Consider the following 20,210-nt stretch of genomic DNA (forward strand, 5'->3'; position numbering starts at 1 on the left):
GATCAACCAATAAATCTCTACCTCGAACTACCAATGCCTCGCTCTTGGAGGACGATTCTTTCGAGCGAGCCATCTGTCTCATCTTCTCTTTCTACGGAAGAGCCTCATATACTTCATGTAGGGTTAGTTTATCACGACCGTATAGAATGTTATCTCAAAAATTTACAAAAGATATAGGTAGCGAGCATAACAGAATTAAACCTAGATCCTCGTCATCATACTCAACCTCCATGGACTTTAATCAGTGACTATCTCCTTGAAGGATGCTAGGTGACCTTCACTATATGTGGAGTGTTTACAGAACGTCGTTCGTAGACGGCGGCTTACAAAAGGAGTAAATGACAACACACTGCAAACCCTAATTAAGGTCACTAATATATACCACGGGGTGACGTTCTAGATGATGCCTGACCCAAGCCTCTCGACGACGGGCCTCCGCTCCGCTCGCCAACACGACCTCTATATGTAGAATTTGGATCACAAACTCAACAATCTACACCTTGCGACAAATTCCATCTTATAGCCATAACTTGTAATCAATTCTCTCAATAATAGAAGGAACAAACTGTCGGTGCCAACATAGCCACTAGGCTAAGCAATTATACCAACTAAGTTCGAGCAAAACCCAAACTTAGCTCCAAGAACAACTTTAGTCATCATGTCAGTTGGATTGAAGTGTGTACTAATCTTGCATACCCTCAATTGTACTTCTGCAATTATTTCCCAGTTATAATGATACTTAGTATTAATGTGCTTTGTCCTCTCATGAAACATCTTATCTTTATAAGGCAAATAGCACTCTGACGGCCACAGAACAATGTAATACAAGATATATCTCCACAAAACTCAGCATATAAATCTTTCAACCAAACAGTCTCTTTGCTAGCATCACAAGCTGCAACATACTCTGCCTCTGTAGTAGATAAAGCAATTGTGGGCTGCAGACAAGCCCTGGGCTACAGACAAGCCCTCCAACTGACTACATATCCACCAGTGAATACATAACCTGTCAATGATCTTTATTCTTATCCAAATCTGCTCCATAATCAGAATCAATATATCCAACAAATCCCTCTTTGACCTTGCCAAACTGCAAACAAGCATTAGACGTACCACGCAAGTACTTGAAAATCCACTTAACAGCTTCCTATTGTGTTCTACCAGGATTAGCCATGTATCTGCTAACCAAACTCATAGCATATGACAAATCGGGACGTAAGCAAACCATAGCATACATCAAAGAACCAACAACACTAGGATAAGGCACCTTCGACATATACTTTAAATCTTCATCTTTGGTTGGACATTGAGCAGATGATGTTAGAAATGAAAACCAAACAAACTCACAAGCACTGGATGGACTCAAGAGAATTTGTGCCGCTAATTCTTGCGACGTTTTCTGATGCAATTTATAGCAAAAACAAAGGAATACAAGTAGAGTCCGAGCGTCTCCACGATGTACAGAATTGACGTGTCCATCCCCACGTCCACACACCGCGAGTACCGCGTCCTCAGGCATGCGTGCGACTCGCTGCCACTAACCCACTATTGCATGGCGTCCACAGAAGCTCATGCAACCACTCGTGCTGCCACTAACCCACTACTGCATGGCATCCACAAAAGCCAGAGCTCATGCGACCACTAACTAGCTAATGCATGCAACTAAAATGTTGACTAAGTAACTAATGTGATAAGGCTTACTTTTTCAACAAGTCTCCCCTAAGCCTTGTTTACTTGACTGGTGTCGACGAGGCCGAGTTTGGAACGCAGCTGAACAAACTGGTCTTTGTAACACCCCAGGTGTTTATCGTCTACTCGACTACGAGCGTGGACGTTAACACGTGATAGCTGTGAATGTAAAGGTCACTAAATTTTAACCATCCTCGTCTATCACGATTTTGATATCGTGCATGTCTCCATCTGTCTAAATGTTCCTAATTTATTCTGCAAAAATTCAGACTTTGGTAATTTTCGGAACATCGAATCCAGTATCGTTTGGGTTGAGCATCGACGTCTTGCCCAAACTATAATCTTTGAAATCAGATCTGGTTCCTAAACTTTGTTTCAAATTCTTTCACGCTTGCCTTGCACGTGTCTCTCTGTAGCCTGGCATCGTGGCGCGTGGCTGGTGCTAACCGGTGCCTGGACAGCGCACAACCTCTCGCCCACGTGAACATTGTGTGACGTCGTTCGATTTGATCCATCGACATCTCATCTAAACCTTATCTCATGTACTATCGAACAGGTTCGTAGTGATTCGATTCAATTATACCCGGTCAGACCCTAGTTTTGGATTTATAATTAAGATTTATTCCTTCAGTAAATTATCTGACTTTAAATCAAATCATGCGTAGTCTAAAATTGTTTGGCAGATATCTTTTGTTTCGTCCTGTTTACATCTCGCTTAGATTTAAACCGCAGAACTAAATCATCCGTGTATCTTTAATTAAAAAAATATAGAAAATCCTCTTTATCTCCATGTCGGCCAACATGTTGTTAGCCTTATCCAATCAACATCCTACCTTGTTCCTTATCTACTCTTTTCCTTGGAACAAAAATCCCATACGTTGCCTCCTCCCTTGCTGTGACGCACGGCTCCTGGAAGCCTCTCTCCCCACCGCATCTTCTATCTTCGGTTCCTTGCTCTGCACCGCCTCCTGCTCATCCATATCCCATGGTGCCCAGCCGAGCAGCCCATGGAGGCTTCCTCCCCACGCCCAGCCCTCTCTACTGGTGGCCGCCGCTCCAAGTCCTCTCGTCGCCTATGGCTGCCTCCTCTGTTCGATCCGTGGCGCTATCGTGGGTTCGCGCCCAGCTCCTTCTCGGCCTCCAGCTCGCCAACAGCCCTCTTCCATGGATGGCGATTTTCTTTCCTGCAGCAAGAAGCCATGCCGCAGTCCTCTCTCTCAGTTTCCTCTCACGGCTATGGACATCGGTTGTTCCTTCCCTCCCATGGCCGCCCCAACTCCTTCCATGGACGCCAATAGTAGCAGCCCCTCGCTGCCGGACATCCTCCGGTAGTCCCGCACCATCCGCACCCGTATGGTGTTTGATAAAATGTCCAAGTGGAGTGCCGTGTCATGGACAACCCTATTAGCGTCATGGGATGTTTGGTATTTTGCGCAGCCCATCCACGACACCGTCGACCCTCGGTGAGGTTTCATTCTTGCTTTGCCGTTTCATCGATCGACGTATATTTGCTAACATAAATTGTGTTTATGTGCCTATGTGTGTTGAGGAGCGAAATCCGTGGAATCTGAGTGAAGAAGAAACAGAGCACGTCCGTCACTTACTAGCTGCTGGGTGAAAGGATTGAATCGGCTATCATGGTCGTTTAGTGCCGATCGAGTCAACTTTAGTCATGGTGAGCTCTTAGGCTATCCTCGCTAGTTAGCGTGTATGGTGGATTGATTAGGATATGATCGATGATTCTGTCTAGTGATAGGTGTGATGATATATTGTATGAAATATGCTTGGTGAATATATATGCATTGATATGATTGTGTTAATAAATCATAAAGGATAGAGTTTTGTTTATGGTTAAGTTACTTATACAAATAACATGTTAACACTTGTTTGGACAGCACATGATAATTATAGGAGTAAAATTGAATGTTTGCTGTTTGGACTGTGTCCAGTTTTAGTATGCAGGTAGTTAAGTGAAGTAAACTTTGTTTTCTGAAGAGATGTTATATAGAAAAGTTGTAGATAACCTTTTCATCTTACTTGTGTTAAAATTTCATGGTCATATGTCTAGTAGTTTATGAGTTATGATTTTTCTAAGTCCAGTTTCTGAATCTGTCCAAATTATGTACAGGTTTCGAAAATTGGACTGTTTGGCTAAGCTAAACTGAAAATCAGCTCTTAGTAATTATAGAAGAATTGTAATACTTTTCTTAAGCTTTCCAACAAATTTTGGAGCACCCTTTTTGGTGGTCTAGAAGTCAGGTTATGGCTGATTGGAACGTGATGTTTGAAGCTGTCAAAAACTGGACAGCAATGCTTGTTTGTATTAACTGACTTCGATACACATTGAATCACCCTGAGGTGTTTATAAATGAATTGTAGACAATTCTATAAGATTTCTAAAAAGTCTAAGATCACCCGATTTGGATGCCTGAAACTCCAGTTATGAATTTTTGAAGTAAGTAGTCGAATTCTGTCCGAATCTGGACAGAATTTATGTTTAGTTCTGTTTGACCTTCTTAAGGGTCGAATCATGTTGTGCTTGTAATACAAAAGTTATAGGGGATTCCATAAGCTTTCTAGAAAGTCTTAATTCACTATTTTTTGGATTAATATCCTGTGAGTTATGAACAAAACAATTGACTGCTGAGTGCTGTCCAGAAAATCTGCATGTGTTAAATTGATTGCTTGGAATCATTCTTGCTTGGCTAGATAGGATTAATTAGTTCTTGGTTCTTGATTGACGAAGTCTTGAAATAGCTAACCTAAAGTGAACATGTGTCCCATGTTTAATGTGTTTAGTTATTGTTACCTAATGTTTGGGTTAGGTCTGATTACCTCAAAGTTCATGATTGTATAAAATCAGAAGCATCTAGTGTTTATGCATATAAGTGTTTTAAACCTTTAAATTAAGATAAATACTATACTATAAAATTCTATGCTTCTTAATAATGAGTTGTTTCTTAGTACTAAGAGTGGTGTTAATCATTCGGTAGGATATTCTAGTTCATGAGGTTGGATTTATGTGTAGCCTTTTTGATGCTTGAGTTCATCCGTTTAAATGAAAAAAATGTAATTGTGATACGTAGTGATATGTCAACATATAGTAATTGTTTTTAAATATTGCGGTACATCAGGATTTGAATATTGCTAATGTTACTTGATGATTGGTTTAGGTCCAATTGACTAGAACGTCATGTCTGATGTAGAGTTAAATATATCTAGTTGTTACACATAAGAATTGTGATGTCTTGCTTTAAGTCTGTATCCTCCTTAGTATAACTTATCTATCTTGCGCTATTTATGCTCCTATTCACTCATATGCATTATGCATATCATCTAGGTACGTTAATTAATCACGTGATGTGAAGGACAAGAGCTGGATTAATCACAAGACGATGTTGATGGACGAAGCTAAAGTGGATGAATCAACCAAGTGCCAGGATGGGAGATACTCACCAAGTGATCGTCATTTAACAACACTAACATAGTGTTATCCCAGGCAAGCCCCGGTGCATTTGCCACCTCCTTCTGTTTTAAAAACTTTTATCACTTACCTGCTGCATTAGGTGATAGGAGTTGTGTGAATAAACAATTGATGCATTACCATTCCTTGGAATTTGATTATCCTCCTTGCTACCTGTTTTATAAAGAGAACTAATGAGGCTTAGCCCTGCCTAGAGAACTAAAACTTGATTCTTTTTAAAAGAATGATGTGTAACACTGGGTATGGGTTTGTTTTATGAAAAAGGACTTGTAATGGTGAGAGCATCATCTGCAGTGATGAATTCATCATTCAAGTATGGTACCTCTGTCAGGTACATGGTTTTGGGAAGGAAATAATAATATGAGACCAGACGTTGAGCAGGAAAGGTCGCCCGTCTGTGTCGATTAAGGACCGTACCGAAAGTAGGCTTGCTGATCTAGGACCCTTTAACTGGCCACATGCCTCGTCATGGGTAAGCTTAGCCTCGGTCGGACCAATACCAGAACAGCTCGCACGCACTGGGAGTGGAGAGATGGCGAGAGTAGCTTGTACCCTCCGTGGCAAGAGACTGGAAGGTGGGGTGCTGTACTCTCGGAAACATGGCGGGCACCATGGCGAGAGTAACGTGTACCAACCAGGCCAATGGCTGGACGGTGGAGTGCTGTGCTCTTGGGTCGCGTGAACCCGTTCTGGTCTTGAGAAACCTGTGGGCGAGTTGACATATGCAAGGGTTAAGTGCTACATATGTCGTGTGGTTGGAGATCCTCAGCTGAGTATTAATCGATTCGGATCGCCGAACTTCTCGGATATGAAGACTGGATCACTGCCCTGCATCGTAGATAACAAGTGAAACTAAAGATGCTAAAATAAAGTTAGTGTAGGACAAGTGAATGCTCTAGATTAGGAAAATCTAGATTCAGGTAAAGTACTTAACCTGTGAAGTAAAATTTTAGCATAAGGATCCACTACTAGTAAGCTCTTCTGCAAAATGAGTCTTTGAAATTTGATAAGCTTTACCTTGATTCCCAATAAACCAGCATACCCTTGAGAGTCTTTTCTTTAGTCGGGTAAGTCTTGCTGAGTAATTGCGTACTCAGGGTTTTATTCCCTGTTGTTTTTCAGGTTATAATTTTATTCTGTTGTGGATGCTGCTAAGTGCCGGTGGGCTCGGCCTTCTTCTATAAGTATATCCCGTCTTTAGTTTCTCTATTGAGGATTATCACTTAAGCTAGCATGTATTTTAAAACTTATAAATATTTTATACATTTTAAATTGTAATTCTTTTTAATCATTTTCTTTTGTAATCACTCCGATAATTGTATAATGTAAAATTATTGTAACATGTAATCATTTTGCAATAAAGAATTTATTTCCGCTGCAAATGTTGGTGTGTGATTTGTGTTTACTTAATCCTGCGATCTTGGCGGTAAGTCGTTTATCCGGGGTCCTCGGGGCACTCGGACAGATCCTGTTAAGTTGTTTGGTGCACATGCATAGCCGTCTGATGTCTTTGAGACAAGGACAGGTGCATGTGGGCCCGATAACTTGGGAGGTTCTGCGACAGCTGGTATCGGAGCTTGATTAAGTATGATACGGTCACATACGTATTTTCAAAACAAAATTTTGGTTTTGGAAAACCTATTTTCAACTAAACACATTGTTTGGTTTTGAAAAACATATTAAAAAAAACTATAATGCTAGCGACATCCTCTATTAAGCCCTAAAGTTAAGGACTACTAGGTGGCTTGGTTCAGAATACTGACCCACAACCTGGGAAGGGTAATGCATACATGTGTATTGTTATTTTTGAGGCCATTCAGTTTTGAATGGATCGACGCTCAAGGTAAGGTGAGATGTGAGAGCATGACCGAACAAACGTCGGTCTAGGGAAGAGCATAAAAAGCGCTTGATTATATACATGTTTTACATATGTATATATGAAGGCTGCGATGTGGAGTAATTACTTTTTCGGGATTCAGTACCCCATGGATGTGTATGGGTATACAGACATGGGAATACTGAGAAGTGTAATGTATTTGCAACAACGCACCTACGCTCAGGTAAGAAGGTGAGTTACCATAATGAGCTGCCCTATGGTTAAAGTGTGGCAGCGGCGCCTATGTGTGGCTCGGCGCTTAATGAGGAGCTGGCCTCCATATAGCAATATATGGAGTATAAACTGTGATAAACTGTCATGTGTGAATTGCATCATTGGGAATTGGGCTGTGATGGAATTTTCTGCAGGTACACTAACTTCGAACTCGTATGTGTAGCTGACGACTAGCAATATACCGAGAGAGACGTAGATATGCCACCGATATAGAACGCTATTGCCACGTTATGTTGGCAAAATTGGTGAGGCCGAATAGGACGAACATGCATCCTGATTGCTGCATTGTGTTTGTTGTTTGCGCATAGAGATGCTTCCCTCACCTTTATTCTAATAATAGGTGATGGTGAACGAACATGCTTTTCTCATCTTTATTCTGATAATAAATAATTGGAAAATGTGTGAAGCATGATTGTCCTATAAGCAAATTTCTAGCTTTGTTTGTTGTGTCCTTTAGACATGTATTTATGAGGCCTGTGGTTCTTAGTCAATTGACCGCTAGTGCAACTTGGGTTTTTTTTCGTGCTTGTGTGCTGGTAGAATGTAGGTAGTTTGTTTACATAAACCCAAAGCTAGGTAATGTCCTCGTTTAGTGAACCATAACCCAAATCGTCCTCAATCCTCCAAAAATTCCTCCAAGTCTCCAAGCAGGGATGAGTTCGAGTTTTTCTTTACTACTCCAGGACCGCTTAGATAAGCTTTTTATTGGATGTAAAATGCACGCAAACTTAAAATAAGGATCTCGAGTACATGTTCTCGTCGTTTCATATGTGACTCTTTTGTAGTCATTTTTCCATCCAAAATCATGCCTTTACTCGCTTGGTGCAAGCTGATGTTTCTATTCCACTCTGTATCATCTTGGAGACCATGTCGTTATTTTATCAACCTAACCTAGGAAAGCCATGTCCAATCATTTTCTTGAACTGGATGCCTTTGGTTTTCTCATATCTTTCGAAGGCATACCAACTTAATCTTATGATTGTTTTCCCTCCGTATCTAATCAAATACTAATCCTTAATCTTATAATCTTTGCGATAGGCATAGAAATATGCTTGGGGCTAAAATAACAGTCTTCCATCGTACTCCTTTCATCAAATTTAGGTTATGGCCATGTCTTATTCGTATCATTGGCCATGATCTATTTGACTCTCTACTCATAATTATTCTGACAGGTAGAGTCTCTTTGTATATTGTCACCCTTGCTCAATCCATTTGTCTCGCGCGAGATGTCTTATTGGTTACGTCTGGTAATGGTGTTATGACTAAAACCGATGGTGCCGCGATGAAACCGAGGGCCTCCTGTGAATGTACACACATGGTTGTGCTGCTCGGCACGCGCTGGTATCACGGTGAGTAGTTGTAATCCATTATGAGGCTATATCAATGTGTTATCTTGGCACAATCTAGTTTTGTCATGCGGAATTCATTATTGGTGTTGTTCGGTAATGGTGTCACGATTAATGATTTGTGGTGCCGCCGCGAAACTGAGAGCCCCTTGTGAAAGTACACGCAAGGTTATGCTGCTTGGCGCATGCTGGTATCGAGGTCTTTGGTCATGATCCATTGTGGAACTACATTGATGTGTGATCTTCCGTGGACTCCTCCCTTGAAACGAATTTTGTGTCGTTTGCTGAAACAATCCAACAACATATGCCATCACTATTGAATCAAAAGAGTATATAACTCTGATATATTCCTTGGTAAATTTTCTACCCATTTAGAAATCTCCAACAAAAATCAAAACCTATATGTGTTTGGATCATGTGATAAAAATCCATCTTCCCATGTGTGGTCGCATGTCTTTTGACTCAAGTGGTGACTGCACACATACAAGTTCCCTTTGCATCCTTTATTTTAAAGGTGAAGCCTTGAAGCTTTTTAATGTTGGAAGACAACTATTAGTTCTCAAGATGGAGAATTGTTTTCTTTCCTACTGAGTTGCAGGAGTTTATTCATTTTCTCTCTTATCCAATACATGTGTTCCCTAACCAAGTCATTCCATCTCAGATGAAGAAATGGATGAACAACCTGACTGAATGGATCTTTATCTAAATACATGGCCTCCTGCTAGCAAACGTGAACTCTCGACCATTAGATTGCCGATGGGTAATAAGAGGACTTGCTCAATGTCAAAAGTAGTTCAACAAGTTGGTTTTACTAACTTGTAACTACCCAATGAACAAAGGTTGAGTTTAGAGATCGTTTATCGAGTTGTCTAAACTCACTTTAGTTCAGCCTATCTTGAAGAGACCCTTGTGAAGATCAAGTGAAGGTTATGAACATATGCGCAGATCTTATGCCATATTGGATTATATTATGAGCATATGTATCTTAACTTTATCTTGTTGGCCGAGGCACTTTGCCATCCTCAGCTGACTGATAACATCCTGACCACAGTTCTAGTCGTGCCTCAATCGCCTCACATGTGATTTTCTAACATGTGTGATCAAGCCGAGCCGTGCTTAGTGCTTGATAAAATGGATTGGACACGAGGTCAACATCTACAGATCCCTTCATTCCTTGAATCTCTATCATTTTTCTTGGACTTGGATTCCCTGGCTAACCACGAGTTAATTGTGATGTTATTCGACATCCATCCTCGTCTTATGTGCTAGGAATTGCTATCCATTTGTCCACCGTTCTCAACAGACTCAGATAGTACAGTGTTATTAGAAAAAAAAACAAACTGCACACATGTAGCCTTATGTGTTCTTCTAGCTGATGTCGTCTCTATTGATGGACATCCCTAATTAGCTTAAAATGATACATGCTATACCCACTTGAGGAACCAACATCTTGGAGTACTCATCTCTACTCGGAACTGTCTTATGCTATCACTATTATGGACAGGGTTACACGCCTCTCTACTCTTAGAAGTCTTTCGTTCTGAATCTCGGGACGAGATTCTTTTAAGGGGGGAAGGCTGTAACACCCCAGGTGTTTATCGTCTACTCGACTACGAGCGTGGACGTTAACACGTGATAGCTGTGAATGTAAAGGTCACTAAATTTTAACCATCCTCGTCTATCACGATTTTGATATCGTGCATGTCTCCATCTGTCTAAATGTTCCTAATTTATTCTGCAAAAATTCAGACTTTGGTAATTTTCGGAACATCGAATCCAGTATCGTTTGGGTTGAGCATCGACGTCTTGCCCAAACTATAATCTTTGAAATCAGATCTGGTTCCTAAACTTTGTTTCAAATTCTTTCACGCTTGCCTTGCACGTGTCTCTCTGTAGCCTGGCATCGTGGCGCGTGGCTGGTGCTAACCGGTGCCTGGACAGCGCACAACCTCTCGCCCACGTGAACATTGTGTGACGTCGTTCGATTTGATCCATCGACATCTCATCTAAACCTTATCTCATGTACTATCGAACAGGTTCGTAGTGATTCGATTCAATTATACCCGGTCAGACCCTAGTTTTGGATTTATAATTAAGATTTATTCCTTCAGTAAATTATCTGACTTTAAATCAAATCATGCGTAGTCTAAAATTGTTTGGCAGATATCTTTTGTTTCGTCCTGTTTACATCTCGCTTAGATTTAAACCGCAGAACTAAATCATCCGTGTATCTTTAATTAAAAAAATATAGAAAATCCTCTTTATCTCCATGTCGGCCAACATGTTGTTAGCCTTATCCAATCAACATCCTACCTTGTTCCTTATCTACTCTTTTCCTTGGAACAAAAATCCCATACGTTGCCTCCTCCCTTGCTGTGACGCACGGCTCCTGGAAGCCTCTCTCCCCACCGCATCTTCTATCTTCGGTTCCTTGCTCTGCACCGCCTCCTGCTCATCCATATCCCATGGTGCCCAGCCGAGCAGCCCATGGAGGCTTCCTCCCCACGCCCAACCCTCTCTACTGGTGGCCGCCGCTCCAAGTCCTCTCGTCGCCTATGGCTGCCTCCTCTGTTCGATCCGTGGCGCTATCGTGGGTTCGCGCCCAGCTCCATCTCGGCCTCCAGCTCGCCAACAGCCCTCTTCCATGGATGGCGATTTTCTTTCCTGCAGCAAGAAGCCATGCCGCAGTCCTCTCTCTCAGTTTCCTCTCACGGCTATGGACATCGGTTGTTCCTTCCCTCCCATGGCCGCCCCAACTCCTTCCATGGACGCCAATAGCAGCAGCCCCTCGCTGCCGGACATCCTCTGGTAGTCCCGCACCATCCGCACCCGTATGGTGTTTGATAAAATGTCCAAGTGGAGTGCCGTGTCATGGACAACCCTATTAGCGTCATGGGATGTTTGGTATTTTGCGCAGCCCATCCACGACACCGTCGACCCTCGGTGAGGTTTCATTCTTGCTTTGCCGTTTCATCGATCGACGTATATTTGCTAACATAAATTGTGTTTATGTGCCTATGTGTGTTGAGGAGCGAAATCCGTGGAATCTGAGTGAAGAAGAAACAGAGCACGTCCGTCACTTACTAGCTGCTGGGTGAAAGGATTGAATCGGCTATCATGGTCGTTTAGTGCCGATCGAGTCAACTTTAGTCATGGTGAGCTCTTAGGCTATCCTCGCTAGTTAGCGTGTATGGTGGATTGATTAGGATATGATCGATGATTCTGTCTAGTGATAGGTGTGATGATATATTGTATGAAATATGCTTGGTGAATATATATGCATTGATATGATTGTGTTAATAAATCATAAAGGATAGAGTTTTGTTTATGGTTAAGTTACTTATACAAATAACATGTTAACACTTGTTTGGACAGCACATGATAATTATAGGAGTAAAATTGAATGTTTGCTGTTTGGACTGTGTCCAGTTTTAGTATGCAGGTAGTTAAGTGAAGTAAACTTTGTTTTCTGAAGAGATGTTATATAGAAAAGTTGTAGATAACCTTTTCATCTTACTTGTGTTAAAATTTCATGGTCATATGTCTAGTAGTTTATGAGTTATGATTTTTCTAAGTCCAGTTTCTGAATCTGTCCAAATTATGTACAGGTTTCGAAAATTGGACTGTTTGGCTAAGCTAAACTGAAAATCAGCTCTTAGTAATTATAGAAGAATTGTAATACTTTTCTTAAGCTTTCCAACAAATTTTGGAGCACCCTTTTTGGTGGTCTAGAAGTCAGGTTATGGCTGATTGGAACGTGATGTTTGAAGCTGTCAAAAACTGGACAGCAATGCTTGTTTGTATTAACTGACTTCGATACACATTGAATCACCCTAAGGTGTTTATAAATGAATTGTAGACAATTCTAGAAGATTTCTAAAAAGTCTAAGATCACCCGATTTGGATGCCTGAAACTCCAGTTATGAATTTTTGAAGTAAGTAGTCGAATTCTGTCCGAATCTGGACAGAATTTATGTTTAGTTCTGTTTGACCTTCTTAAGGGTCGAATCATGTTGTGCTTGTAATACAAAAGTTATAGGGGATTCCATAAGCTTTCTAGAAAGTCTTAATTCACTATTTTTTGGATTAATATCCTGTGAGTTATGAACAAAACAATTGACTGCTGAGTGCTGTCCAGAAAATCTGCATGTGTTAAATTGATTGCTTGGAATCATTCTTGCTTGGCTAGATAGGATTAATTAGTTCTTGGTTCTTGATTGACGAAGTCTTGAAATAGCTAACCTAAAGTGAACATGTGTCCCATGTTTAATGTGTTTAGTTATTGTTACCTAATGTTTGGGTTAGGTCTGATTACCTCAAAGTTCATGATTGTATAAAATCAGAAGCATCTAGTGTTTATGCATATAAGTGTTTTAAACCTTTAAATTAAGATAAATACTATACTATAAAATTCTATGCTTCTTAATAATGAGTTGTTTTTTAGTACTAAGAGTGGTGTTAATCATTCGGTAGGATATTCTAGTTCATGAGGTTGGATTTATGTGTAGCCTTTTTGATGCTTGAGTTCATCCGTTTAAATGAAAAAAATGTAATTGTGATACGTAGTGATATGTCAACATATAGTAATTGTTTTTAAATATTGCGGTACATCAGGATTTGAATATTGCTAATGTTACTTGATGATTGGTTTAGGTCCAATTGACTAGAACGTCATGTCTGATGTAGAGTTAAATATATCTAGTTGTTACACATAAGAATTGTGATGTCTTGCTTTAAGTCTGTATCCTCCTTAGTATAACTTATCTATCTTGCGCTATTTATGCTCCTATTCACTCATATGCATTATGCATATCATCTAGGTACGTTAATTAATCACGTGATGTGAAGGACAAGAGCTGGATTAATCACAAGACGATGCTGATGGACGAAGCTAAAGTGGATGAATCAACAAGTGCCAGGATGGGAGATACTCACCAAGTGATCGTCATTTAACAACACTAACATAGTGTTATCCCAGGCAAGCCCCGGTGCATTTGCCACCTCCTTCTGTTTTAAAAACTTTTATCACTTACCTGCTGCATTAGGTGATAGGAGTTGTGTGAATAAACAATTGATGCATTACCATTCCTTGGAATTTGATTATCCTCCTTGCTACCTGTTTTATAAAGAGAACTAATGAGGCTTAGCCCTGCCTAGAGAACTAAAACTTGATTCTTTTTAAAAGAATGCTGTGTAACACTGGGTATGGGTTTGTTTTATGAAAAAGGACTTGTAATGGTGAGAGCATCATCTGCAGTGATGAATTCATCATTCAAGTATGGTACCTCTGTCAGGTACATGGTTTTGGGAAGGAAATAATAATATGAGACCAGACGTTGAGCAGGAAAGGTCGCCCGTCTGTGTCGATTAAGGACCGTACCGAAAGTAGGCTTGCTGATCTAGGACCCTTTAACTGGCCACATGCCTCGTCATGGGTAAGCTTAGCCTCGGTCGGACCAATACCAGAACAGCTCGCACGCACTGGGAGTGGAGAGATGGCGAGAGTAGCTTGTACCCTCCGTGGCAAGAGACTGGAAGGTGGGGTGCTGTACTCTCGGAAACATGGCGGGCACCATGGCGAGAGTAACGTGTACCAACCAGGCCAATGGCTGGACGATGGAGTGCTGTGCTCTTGGGTCGCGTGAACCCGTTCTGGTCTTGAGAAACCCGTGGGCGAGTTGACATATGCAAGGGTTAAGTGCTACATATGTCGTGTGGTTGGAGATCCTCAGCTGAGTATTAATCGATTCGGATCGCCGAACTTCTCGGATATGAAGACTGGATCACTGCCCTGCATCGTAGATAACAAGTGAAACTAAAGATGCTAAAATAAAGTTAGTGTAGGACAAGTGAATGCTCTAGATTAGGAAAATCTAGATTCAGGTAAAGTACTTAACCTGTGAAGTAAAATTTTAGCATAAGGATCCACTACTAGTAAGCTCTTCTGCAAAATGAGTCTTTGAAATTTGATAAGCTTTACCTTGATTCCCAATAAACCAGCATACCCTTGAGAGTCTTTTCTTTAGTCGGGTAAGTCTTGCTGAGTAATTGCGTACTCAGGGTTTTATTCCCTGTTGTTTTTCAGGTTATAATTTTATTCTGTTGTGGATGCTGCTAAGTGCCGGTGGGCTCGGCCTTCTTCTATAAGTATATCCCGTCTTTAGTTTCTCTATTGAGGATTGTCACTTAAGCTAGCATGTATTTTAAAACTTATAAATATTTTATACATTTTAAATTGTAATTCTTTTTAATCATTTTCTTTTGTAATCACTCCGATAATTGTATAATGTAAAATTATTGTAACATGTAATCATTTTGCAATAAAGAATTTATTTCCGCTGCAAATGTTGGTGTGTGATTTGTGTTTACTTAATCCTGCGATCTTGGCGGTAAGTCGTTTATCCGGGGTCCTCGGGGCACTCGGACAGATCCTGTTAAGTTGTTTGGTGCACATGCATAGCCGTCTGAGGTCTTTGAGACAAGGACAGGTGCATGTGGGCCCGATAACTTGGGAGGTTCTGCGACAGTCTTGCCCTAGTGCCTTCGTCAGGACGTCTGCTAGTTGGAACTTGGTGTCAACTGGCTCAACATCCACCCTGCCTTCTTCGACGCACTCTTGAATATAGTGATATCTGACATCTATGTGCTTGCTTCGATCGTGAAAGACAAGGTTTTTGCTCAACTGAATAGCAGACTGATTGTCGATCTTCAGAGTGATAGTGTCTGGGTCCTTTCCTCTGAGCTCTGCAAGTAGGCGTGATAACCACACTCCTTGACAAGAAGCTGTTGCAGATGCAATATATTCCGCCTCACAACTAGAGAGTGCCACCACTTTCTGAAAGGGAAATGTGCCCTTGGGCCATTTCTAAGTATTTTGGTGATTTAGTGTCCAACACAAGTGCATAAGTGTAAAATGGTGGACAAAGTACAAATCAAGGATAAAGGTATGTTTCTCAGACTTAGTACATTGTTTTAGAGACTAATGTATTGTGTCTAAGTGCTGGAAACAGGAAAAATCCATTTGGAAATGCCTTGGCTCGAGCAGCCAAGACTTTGCTCAGTCTGGAGCACCGGACTGTCCGGTGGTGCACCGGACAGTGTCCGGTGCGCCAGGCTGGCTCTGGCAAACAGGCTGCTCTCGGGACTTCGACGGTGGTGTACGGCTATAATTCACCGGACTGTCCGGTGGTGCACCGGACTGTCCGGTGGGCCGTTCACAGGCGAACTCGTCGCTCTCGGGAATTCATCGGCGACGTACGGCTATAATTCACCGGACTATCCGATGTGCACCGAACTGTCCGGTGAGCCAACGGTCGGCCGGGCCAACGGTCGGCCGCGCGATCTGCGCGGGACACGTGGCCGAGCCAACGGCTAGAAGGAGGCACCGGACTGTCCGGTGTGCACCGGACATGTCCGGTGCGCCAACGGCTCTCTGGCTGCCAACGGTCGACTGCGCCATTTTTGGAAGGAAATCGGGCACTAGACAGTGTCCGGTGTGCACCGGACTGTCCGATGCGCCAGTCGACAGAAGGCAAGATCAGCCTTCCTAGATTGCTCTCAACGGCTCCTAGCTGCCTTGGGGCTATAAAAGGGACCCCTAGGCGCATGGAGGAGCACACCAAGCATTCCTACTACATTCCTAAGCACCAAGACATCGATTCCGCACCTTTGATTCTTTGCGATAGCAATTAGAGCTCTAGTTGAGTTGTGAACTCATTGAGTTGTGTTGTGAGCTCTCGTTGCGATTTGTGTGCATGGTGTTGCTGTGATTTCTTGTCTTGAGTGTGTTGCTAATCCCTCCCTTGCTCCGTGCTTCTTTGTGAACTTCAAGTGTAAGGGCGAGAGGCTCCAAGTTGTGGAGATTCCTCGCAAACAGGATATAGTAAAGCAAGCAAAACACCGTGGTATTCAAGTGGGTCTTTGGACCGCTTGAGAGGGGTTGATTGCAACCCTCGTCCGTCGGGACGCCACAACGTGGAGTAGGCAAGCGTTGGTCTTGGCCGAACCACGGGATAACCACTGTGCCATCTCTGTGATTGATTTCTTGTGGTTATTGTGTTTTGACTCCTCTCTAGCCACTTGGCATTTACTGTGCTAACGCTTAACCAAGTTTTTGTGGCTTAAGTTTTAAAGTTTTACAGGATCACCTATTCACCCCCCCTCTAGGTGCTCTCAATTGGTATCGGAGTCGTTCTCTTCACAAAGGGACTAATCGCCCGAAGAGATGGATCCTAAGGGGAAGGGTATCGTGATCAACGATAAAGAGAAGGAATCTTTCGTCAACGAGCCGAAGGATGACAAGCCTACTGACTCGGGCTTGGGCCATAGACGGAAAGATGGGAAGAAGAAGAAGACGAGGCGCATCAAGGAGATCGTCTACTACGACGACAGCGATGAGTCTACTTCTTCCCAAAAGGACGGCGACCACAACGACTACGAGAGAAGGAAACCGGTCAATTCGAACTTTTCTTTTGATTACTCTCGTATTCCTCAAAGTACAAATGCTCATTTATTATCTATTCCACTTGGTAAACCTCCTCATTTTGATGGAGAGGACTACGGATTTTGGAGTCACAAAATGCGTAGTCACTTGTTCTCTCTCCATCCTAGTATATGGGAGATTGTAGAGAGTGGAATGCACTTTGATAGTACGGATAGTCCCATGTTCATTAATGAGCAAATTCATAAGAATGCACAAGCTACTACTGTTCTTCTAGCTTCATTGTGCAGGGATGAATACCACAAAGTGAGCGGCTTGGATAACGCCAAGCAAATATGGGACACCCTCAAGATTTCTCATGAGGGGAACGACGTCACCTTGCTCACCAAGATGGAGTTGGTGGAAGGCGAGCTTGGACGATTCGCGATGATAAGGGGCGAGGAGCCGACACAAACATACAACCGGCTCAAGACCCTTATCAACAAAATAAGGAGCTACGGAAGCACGCGATGGACGGACCACGACGTCGTCCGACTGATGCTAAGGTCCTTTACCGTTCTTGATCCTCATTTGGTGAATAATATTCGTGAGAATCCTAGGTACACCAAAATGTCGCTCGAAGAAGTCCTTGGAAAATTCGTAAGCGGGCGAATGATGATCAAGGAGGCGAGGTACGTGGACGACGCTCTAAACGGTCCAATCAATGAGCCTCAACCCGTTGCTCTCAAGGCAACAAGGAGCAAGGAGGCGTTACCCAGCAAGGTAGCACAAATTGAGGCGGCCGGACTCAATGATGAAGAGATGGCCCTCATCATCAAAAGATTCAAGACGGCGCTAAAGAGTCGCAAGGGGCAGCCAAGCAAGACCAAGACAAAGGGGAAGCGCTCATGCTTCAAATGTGGTAAACTTGGTCATTTTATTGCTAACTGTCCCGACAATGATAGTGATCAGGATCAAGGGAACAAGAGGGAGAAGAAGAAAAACTATAAGAAGGCAAAGGGCGAGGCACATCTTGGCAAGGAATGGGATTCGGATTGCTCCTCGTCCGACTCCGACAATGAAGGACTCGCCGCCACCGCCTTCAACAAGTCATCCCTCTTCCCCAACGAGCGTCACACATGCCTTATGGCAAGAGAGAAGAAGGTATGTACTCGAAACTCTACCTATGCTTCTTCAAGTGAGGACAAATCTAGTGATGAGGATAAATAGATTATTCATGTTTATTTAAGGGCCTAGATAGAACCAAGGTAGATAAAATTAATGAATTAATTGATGCCTTGAATGATAAGAATAGGCTTTTAGAAAAACAAGAGGACTTGTTGTATGAAGAACATGACAAATTTGTAGAAGCACAAAAATCTCATGCCTTAGAAGTTAAGAGAAATGAAATGCTTTCTTGTGAATTATCTTCTTGCCATGAGACAATTTCTAGCTTAAGGAGCATTAATAATGATTTGAATGCTAAGTTAGAAATAGCTAGTAAATCAACAACTTGTGTAGAAAATGTTGTTATTTGCAATAGATGTAAAGATTTTGATATTGATGCTTGTAGTGAACACATAGCTTCTATTGCAAAGTTAAATGAGGAAATGGCTAGTCTTAATGCCCAACTTAAGGCTAGCAAAAGTGATTTTGATAAACTAAAATTTGCTAGGGATGCCTACACAATTGGTAGACACCCCTCAATTAAGGATGGGCTTGGCTTCAAGAGGGAAGCCAAGAACTTAACAAGCCATAAGGCTCCCATCTCCGCCAAGGAGAAAGGGAAGGCCCCTATGGCAAGTAGTACTAAAAAGAACCATGCTTTTATGTACAATGATAGAAGACAGTCTCATAGGAGTTGTAATGCTTTTGATTCACATGCCTATGATTCTTATGCTATGTTTGCTCCCAGTTCTTCCTATATGCATGGTAGAGATATGCCTAGGAAAAATATTCATCATGTGCCTAAAAGAATATTGTTCATGTTCCTAGAAAAGTTATGAATGGACCCTCTACAATTTATCATGCTTTAAATGCTTCCTTTGCTATTTGTAGAAAGGATAGGAAGATAGTTGCTAGGAAATTAGGGGCAAAATGCAAGGGTGATAAAACTTGCATTTGGGTCCCTAAGGAAATTGTGACTAACCTTGTAGGACCCAACAAGAGTTGGGTACCTAAGACCCAAGCCTAAATTTGCCTTGCAGGTTTATGCATCCGGGGGTTCAAGCTGGATTATCGACAGGGATGCACGAACCATATTATAGGGGAAAAGAAGATGTTCACCTCCTACGTCAAGAATAAGGATTCCCAAGATTCAATCATATTCGGTGATGGGAACCAAGGCAAGGTGAAAGGTTTAGGCAAGATTGCAATATCAAACGAGCACTCTATCTCTAATGTGTTTTTAGTTGAGTCTCTTGGATATAATTTACTATCTGTCAGTCAATTATGTAATATGGGATATAATTGTCTATTTACAAATGTAGATGTGTCTGTCTTTAGAAAATGTGATGGTTCACTAGCTTTTAAGGGTGTACTAGACGGCAAACTTTATTTGGTTGATTTTGCAAAAGAAGAGGTCGGTCTAGATGCATGCTTAATGGCTAAGACTTGCATGGGCTGGTTGTGGCATCACCGCTTAGCACATGTGGGGATGAAGAACCTCCACAAGCTTCTAAAGGGAGAACACGTGATAGGTCTAACCAATGTTCATTTCGAAAAAGATAGACCTTGTGCAGCTTGTCAAGCAGGTAAACAAGTGGGAGGAGCACATCACAGCAAGAATGTGATGACCACTTCAAGACCTCTGGAGCTGCTGCATATGGACCTCTTCGGACCCATCGCCTATCTGAGCATAGGAGGAAGTAAGTATGGTCTAGTTATCGTTGATGACTTTTCCCGCTTCACTTGGGTGTTCTTTTTGCAGGATAAGTCTGAAACCCAAGGGACCCTCAAGCGCTTCCTCAGGAGAGCTCAAAATGAGTTTGAACTCAAGGTGAAGAAGATAAGGAGCGACAACGGGTCTGAATTCAAGAATCTTCAAGTGGAGGAGTTCCTTGAGGAGGAGGGGATCAAGCACGAGTTCTCCGCTCCCTACACACCTCAGCAAAATGGTGTGGTAGAGAGGAAGAACAGGACGCTCATTGATATGGCGAGGAC

General features: G+C 42.1%; 2 protein-coding genes across 3 annotated transcripts; both read left to right on the plus strand.

Annotated features, from left to right (window-relative positions):
* Positions 1–2,576: 2,576 nt before the first annotated feature.
* On the plus strand, positions 2,577–3,510 carry LOC100278332 (uncharacterized). Its single transcript, NM_001364375.1, has one exon. The coding sequence runs from the start codon at positions 2,675–2,677 to the stop codon at positions 3,095–3,097; it is 423 nt and encodes a 140-aa protein (NP_001351304.1). The 5' UTR covers positions 2,577–2,674; the 3' UTR covers positions 3,098–3,510.
* A 3,921-nt stretch (positions 3,511–7,431) lies between these two features.
* LOC118472220 (uncharacterized) lies at positions 7,432–14,939 on the plus strand. Of its 2 annotated transcripts, XM_035960034.1 has the most exons (3): positions 7,432–11,784; positions 13,450–13,607; positions 14,715–14,939. In XM_035960034.1, the coding sequence occupies exon 1, from the start codon at positions 11,095–11,097 to the stop codon at positions 11,515–11,517; it is 423 nt and encodes a 140-aa protein (XP_035815927.1). In that variant the 5' UTR covers positions 7,432–11,094; the 3' UTR covers positions 11,518–11,784; positions 13,450–13,607; positions 14,715–14,939. The 2 variants fall into 2 exon arrangements, with proteins under 2 accessions (XP_035815927.1, XP_035815928.1); XM_035960035.1 differs by lacking the exons at positions 13,450–13,607; positions 14,715–14,939 and having other exon boundaries at positions 7,432–11,572; positions 11,659–11,764.
* The last annotated feature ends 5,271 nt before the right edge of the window (positions 14,940–20,210 follow it).

This window comes from Zea mays, chromosome 6 (genome assembly GCF_902167145.1).
Source record: "Zea mays cultivar B73 chromosome 6, Zm-B73-REFERENCE-NAM-5.0, whole genome shotgun sequence".
NCBI lineage: Eukaryota > Viridiplantae > Streptophyta > Magnoliopsida > Poales > Poaceae > Zea > Zea mays.